The sequence below is a fragment of the Cryptomeria japonica genome, chromosome 5 (genome assembly GCF_030272615.1).
Source record: "Cryptomeria japonica chromosome 5, Sugi_1.0, whole genome shotgun sequence".
In the NCBI taxonomy this organism is placed as follows: domain Eukaryota; kingdom Viridiplantae; phylum Streptophyta; class Pinopsida; order Cupressales; family Cupressaceae; genus Cryptomeria; species Cryptomeria japonica.
The window spans coordinates 305,289,724-305,296,731 of NC_081409.1; the positions used below are offsets into that span (position 1 = coordinate 305,289,724).

Genomic DNA, 7,008 nt, shown 5'->3' on the forward strand with positions numbered 1-7,008 from the left:
GGGATATATATTTTTATTTTAAAAACTTAAAAATATCTATGCAAACATCTTTAGAAGTAATGAAGACAAACATTCAAATATTTTTTATTTCAAAATTTTAAAACTATATTTTTAATAGTAGGGACAAGGATGATGCATCTTTATTAGAAAATCAATCCTTCCCTTCATGTTTTTGTCTTATTAGACAAGGAACTAAGATAGTTACAATTACTTAATAAACTATATTTCATATAATTTATATACAAATAGGGTGAAAATAAGCTCGCGGAGACAATAATAATTATATACATATAGAATTTATGATGCTTATGGTATTCTCTTATTTTCACATATACATAAATATTAGTATTCCCTAATCATTTTATCCAATATAACTAATATGAATTTAAAATAATAGTTGGGTAAGGATGAATCTCAATTACGCTCATTAAACACATCATCTCTATAGGTAAGTAGGTTTCATTTACATATATTATTACTTGTTTTCATTTTCTCTATTTTTTATATTAAAAAGTAGCAAAACAAGGGTGTTGTCCTTAAACAACCCAACGAGCATAAAGATAATAGTAAGATTAGTAGTAGCATATTAACAATACATTAACAACTAGGTAATATAAAAAACAAACCATCAACATCATTTAATAAGAGCTAATAACTCTGTAACTCTAGTCTAATAATCTATCTATCCTACTTAAAGTCTTAATAATAGGCCACCTATGACCACAAAACAATATTAATATAAGTAAATTTCCTAATAGAGGGCCTTCTGCAACCAAAAACAACATTGACAACAAAAATTAAAGTAAAAGAATCCCTAGCTACCATCCCTGAATTTGCAACCAACTAGGTGAAGGACATTCGACCAATCTTCAATAAGGAACTTGAACAATTCCTTGTAATTTCCTTCCTCTTCCTTGTAAGCTCCCAAGACCTTCTTCTGCATCAAACACAAGGAGGTGGTTGAACTATGCATAACCCTTAGGCTAAAATGAGAAACACTCCCTAGTTTCCTCTTGAATTCTAAGACCTTGGCTTTAACCTTCTCCAACTTATTTACATTCGTTTTACATCCAAAATAGGTCCCTTCAACTTTAGGTTTGTTCATCTCCATTTCATCATGCATCATATCCTCGGTGAGGTCAATTAGGCTCTCCAAAATATGGATGGAACTATCATCATTCCTAGAGGTTTCCCTTTCCTCTTCTTTATCTTCCCCTTTGTGTTTTTCCACATTCCTCCTTTCCTTCTCATCTTCACTACCTAGTTCCGCCTCTTCCTCCTTCTCATCTTCATTTTCTATGTTATTGGATTTAGAATTTAATTTTAATTCAACATTTATGTTCATTATGTAAATATAATTTTTAAGAAACTTATTTCATTATTCATACCTCTACCTATTAAAAATATTTTGAAAAGCATGCAATTCATGTATAATTATCTTGTAAATAAGATAATAAATAAGAGATATATCTATGAAAAATATAAAGAGTTCATTTTGAAATAGTGTTTGTGTGGTTTTAGAATTATGGCTTATAAACAACACAACCCCTACATATCAATAAAAAAGATTATTAACCCCTATATACCATTTCAAAACACATTTTTTTTAAATGAGCTTATTTGTGTCAAATAAATGTGTAATTTATTTGAAATACCACACACCATCTTTGGTTTCATTGGACATAAATAAAATCTCATAATTTTTCTTTTGATTCAAATAACTATTTACTTTAGCTACTAAGTGGAATGCAATGCATGTCTTCAAAATTTCATAGTTCTTAGATATAAACAAACTTGTGGAATTTCTCCTAATCCATTTTTTGATAAAAGAGATTAGGAAAAACAAAAAACTAACTATTTATGATATGCGAGTGAAAAATGTTAAAATAAGTATTGAATATGAAATTTTTAGCATGGTTGTAAAAATCATGGCATTGTTCCTTGTAACAATACAAATTTTGTAAAGATGCCTCAACATTAATTAGAATTTTGTTACAACACTATCATTTGATTCAAGCAATAAGAAAAATGGATTGTGAATGTTTTATACATCTTTTATAAAAAGATTATTGGTGAGACAAAGTTTCAAAGTGAAACTTATAATGGCATTTTAAAAAAAACTTGTAGATGCCTACTATGAATCACTTACCAATTTCTCTTGCAGTTTTTTTGAGTTACATGTCAATGATGTAAAAAGATGAAGAAAAAAAGATGGTGAAATCACTAAATCTATCATAAGAACTAGATTTTGTAATCATTGAAACATTAAAAATATATTATATTATCTTTTGTAACATTATATAAGAAATTAATTTATGATATATTATAAATTTTTCATCTCTCTTTACATTATTTTAATTAAACAATTTGTAGCATTTGTATACTTCTTCAAAATTGTTCAATAAAAATAAAATTATTTTTCTCTCTTTACACTAAAATAGTATTAAACAATAACAATAATAATATTTCTAAATAGATCAAAACAAATAAAATGATCCTCTCTACCTTCATGTTATTCACATCTTAGATGAGGAATTGCTAAATAAGCATAACATATAATCCTAAAAGGAGCATAATATCACTGTTATCTTATTTTTTTGTTAATATGGTACTGAATTTGACTACTCTATAAGCCGCCCAAAATAATTTGAATCTTACATATTTAAATGTATGATTAAATACATAAAACATTAATATTAGAGTAAAACATACATACTTCTGAGTTTCTGACATAATCTGTTACAGAATGCCCATTCTCACCATCTCACCAAACCAAGTTGCTTTCAACAGGAACCGAATTATTTGATATTTAGATATCGATGTAATGTTGCAACCCTACATTGTGCAACTGCTAGTAATATTTTTGAGTCGGTAAATCTCAAACCTGAAGGCAAGCATCATGACTAAATCCTACAGTTTGCAAAGCTTACCCTAGAAGCAAATAAAAGTAAGAGAGATAAATAGATATGTAATTTGCAAAACAGAAGAGAAATCTCTTCTTCTAGGCCCCTGAAAGGACCAACAACCAACTAAAAGACATGGCAGTTCGAATAACTGGATATAAGTTCTTGAATAACATCATCCCTATGATTACCAAAAACTTTGATGCAAGCTTGTGAGGCCAGTATTGCAGAATGCTCTACAGCCCATTGTTCACTTGCCCCAGCCAAACCCTTCATCTCTTTCAATTCATGGGCAGCCATAACGAGGGTCCTCACATCACCTGGCACGGTACTCTGAATGGCCTGCATTATTTCAACCCGTGCAGGAAAAGGATCCTCAAGAGTTTTAGGAAAGAACTCCTCCGACTGAATTCCAGCCAAGTAAGCAGAAACAAAAGAAGATCTAATCCACTTCTTCTCTTCGTCCTTCATTCTCGACTGCTTAGCCAGAATTTGCTCAAGCTTCAAAAAAACCTCCCCAAATTCTGCACATTTAGGCAACTCAGTGAGGAACTCTCGCCCCGAAGCCCTAGCCCAATTCGTTTCCCCCACAGCCTTATCATGCAAGGCCTCAAACTGTGAATACAAAGGCTTAAGAACAGAGTACAAAGACTTCTCCACACTGCAACGCCGGCAAATGCACTTGAAACCGCAAGCCTCGAATTTGGCCTGGCGCAGCGGGAGAGGAAGCAAGGCATCGGAATAGCACATTGTGATTTCTTCCCCCTTGTTGATGTCCTTCGCCGCATGCAAAAACATCGCATTTCCGACTGTCAATCTACCCGAACTGGGAATGCAGGAGTGATTGATAAAAGACGGCAGCAGCCACAATCCACACAGAACCTCACTAGATCCCACCGTCATAACTTCCCTAGACAACGCATTTCGAGCAACGATATCACGAATGCGAGCCCCATCAAATTCCTGTACTGCTACGGAACGGCGTCTGCCAGGCTGGAACAAGCCCATGTCGGGCGTCAATGCACGGCCCTGTGCAGATCCATCGTCCAGCGCACAAAGCTGTTGTGCGAAGACATGAGATTTGTCTGCAGCATCGATGACGGCACGTACAAGATCTTCATGCAAACATGCAAGCATTTTATCGGCGGCCGCAAACTCTGCATGACGGCGGGCAACAGCGACTGCGTTGCTCACGAGGAGCAGCTCGCCGGCGCCGACATTTTTCGTGGCGTAGAGTCCCCACCCGCGCCCGTCCTTCGTCTTCCTGATCTCGACGTCACCGATGACATCATCTACCCGAGGTGGCGGCTGGCGTCCATGCAAGAACTCCGACACGTCGTACTCCCCCATGCGGGCTTGGGCATACGAAGCTTTACACTGTTGCAGAGCAGTCAATACTTCTGAGTGCTCCGGGTGAATTTCTAGGGCTTCTTCTAGGACAAAAAAAGCCTGAGAGAATTCTTTGAGGGCGTGAAGTGCCCGGCCTTTTCTGTAGAGGGTTTTGAGATTTTTGGGATCTAATTCGAGGCCTTTTGTGCAATCGCGTAGGGCCAAGTTGAACTCGCCCATCTGTAAAAGTGCCTCAGCACGGTTGGAGTAAGCGGCGACAAGATCATTTGTTGCAGATTCGTCGTTCTTTTTCTTGAATCGCGCGCAGTTTGTGTAGTGGGCTACGGCACCTGACCAGTCTTCTTTGCTGAAGCATTTTTTGCCTCTGCTTCTTTCCTCTTCGAAATCCAATGGCTCAACGGCCTGCACTCTTCTCAGTGAGTTTCGACGGCTCATTTCGACTGGATAATGATTTTAAGTCTTGTGTGTTTGTGTTTTTTTGGTATTAAGTTGGTTGGAATTTTCTATTGAGAGTATAAAGAACAATGGATGTCAATGTAATAGTTTTTGGGTACTTGAATGTCTTGTTTTTGAAGTTTTCTAGACTCCATATTAATAAACTTCTTCGTTACAGTTCGTTGAACCGTTGCGACCATTGGTTAAGGACTTGGATATTGTCATTTAATGGGTTAAAATAGAATGAGTAGATTTGCTGATAACTGTTCATGGATTAGATTTCTGGAGTGTAATGTGAAGGGTGGATGGAAAAATTATCGAAGTAATTATGAACAATTTTATGAATCATGAAAACAATTTTATGGATCATGAAAATCTGTGATCCTTAATATATTTATTGTAGTTGTAAATTTAAAATGTCTTTTAAGTTGACAGCATTGTTGTGTTTGGCTGTCTCAAAAGATATAACTTTACATCTCATTGTGTAATATAATCAACAGTACTAAGCAAACAACACACGTATGCATCAAATTAGCTCATACACACAATTATGAGAGAATCCTTTAAGAATTAGTGTTTGCATGATTGCATATGACGCCAATATAACATAGATACCAAATGGTGAGAAGAATTATTTTTATTTAAGGTTTAATAGTTCAATCTATATAAATGGCTCATTTTGATTGGATATTAATTTTAGGTCTATTTTTTTTATTAAATTGTTTGTAATTCGATTTGTTTTGGAGTTTTCAAGTCTTTTATTAATAAATCTCTGGAATTATATGTATAGTTTCTCGGTACTTGTATATCTTATTTTTGGAGTTTTTTGAGTCTAGAGTTTGTCAAACCATTGCGACCACTGGATATTGCCATTAAATGGGTCAAAATAGAATAATTACATGTATTGGTAATATCTATTCATGGATTGGATTTCTATAGAAATTCCTACATCATTAGAATTTAACTAGGAATCAACTTGAAAACCTTGAAATTGAAATATCATTCTATGGATGAGCACTCAAAAGATAATGTAGATGGTTTTAGCTATGATTACAAGACAAAATATAGATGTTTCATGCAGGACCAACAACAATGGAAAAAATAGCTAATATAGGCCATGACTAGTTAATCAATCTCTAAGATTAAAGTCATAGATCCTTATCTATTATAACTTTTAGCTTATTTGTGTGAGGTGAAAAGGAAATGAATGTTTAAACCAAACAAAAAAAATTAAAAGGTGATAATTCATAATGGATTTTCATCAATATCCAAGATATAATTCTTTAGATTATTGTGTAATATAATAAAATGTATTAAGCTAACAACACATATATGCACCAAATTGACTCACCCACGATTATAAATCAATCATTTTAGACTAAAAGTAATGTTTGAATAATTTCATATGGTGTTGACGTAGCTTATAATTGGACACATATATACAAGTTCTCTTGCTTAGATATAAATTGATTAGAAGAAGTTTTATATATAAGGTTCAATAGTTCATCTATATAAAAAAATTATAATTTCAAAGGCACATACATACATACATACATACATCAACACCACTAGTTTAATTTAAATTTTCTCTCCAAAATAGTATAACATAAACTTGAGCGTAGCAAGAGGAAATCTATCTACTCTATGAATTTCACATATTGAATCGTCATATTAATAGTCATGATATACAAAAGGGGTTACACTTGTACTAAACTTAGTGGACTCTATCATAAAGTATTGCATTAATTCTCTTCAAATAGTTAAAATTTATTCTTTATCCATAATAGAGGATGGGGTCATCATTGGGAATGAATGTTGGGTGTACTAGTGAGGTCAAATCTAATTGTAGAAATATCATTTCCCACCTAGGATAATTTTATATAATGAAATTCATGAAAAGATGTGAAGCAACCATAGAAATCAAAGTTGGGATGCCAAAACATGTTACAACATGTAGTTACTATGTATTGGTCATGTTTTCTATGGGTTGTCAAAGGCAAATTGTTTTGACAAATTTGATGGCTCGTGCTTATTTTTTGGAAGATTGTCTTTCATTCTTTTATTCTATTTGAGAGAAAACAACATGGAATTTGATATAATTTTATTGAAAAATCATGGTGATCCTGTAATACCATGTCCCAAAACAAGATGGGCCTCTAGACACAACTTTAGGAAATTGATTTCTATTTTATGTTTCATCTAACATCAATAAGAAACAAGTGTCATGTAGTGGCGAGTACTTACCATCATACTATTCAATAAAAATATTTGTTTTAATTTTTTAATTATTATAATTTTGAATTGTAATAAAAATATTTAT

At 33.3% G+C, this 7,008-nt stretch overlaps 1 protein-coding gene across 1 annotated transcript; it reads right to left on the reverse strand.

The window, feature by feature from the left end:
- Positions 1 to 3,029: 3,029 nt before the first annotated feature.
- LOC131066546 (methyltransferase FGSG_00040-like) lies at positions 3,030 to 4,688 on the reverse strand. Its single transcript, XM_058001330.2, has one exon. It carries the CDS (start codon positions 4,686 to 4,688, stop codon positions 3,030 to 3,032), a length of 1,659 nt encoding a protein of 552 aa, XP_057857313.2.
- Positions 4,689 to 7,008: the final 2,320 nt, after the last annotated feature.

Bases quoted from the DNA above. Each gene is read 5' to 3' on its own strand.
- LOC131066546 (XM_058001330.2), bottom strand. From the start codon at position 4,688: ATGAGCCGTCGAAACTCACTGAGAAGAGTGCAGGCCGTTGAGCCATTG.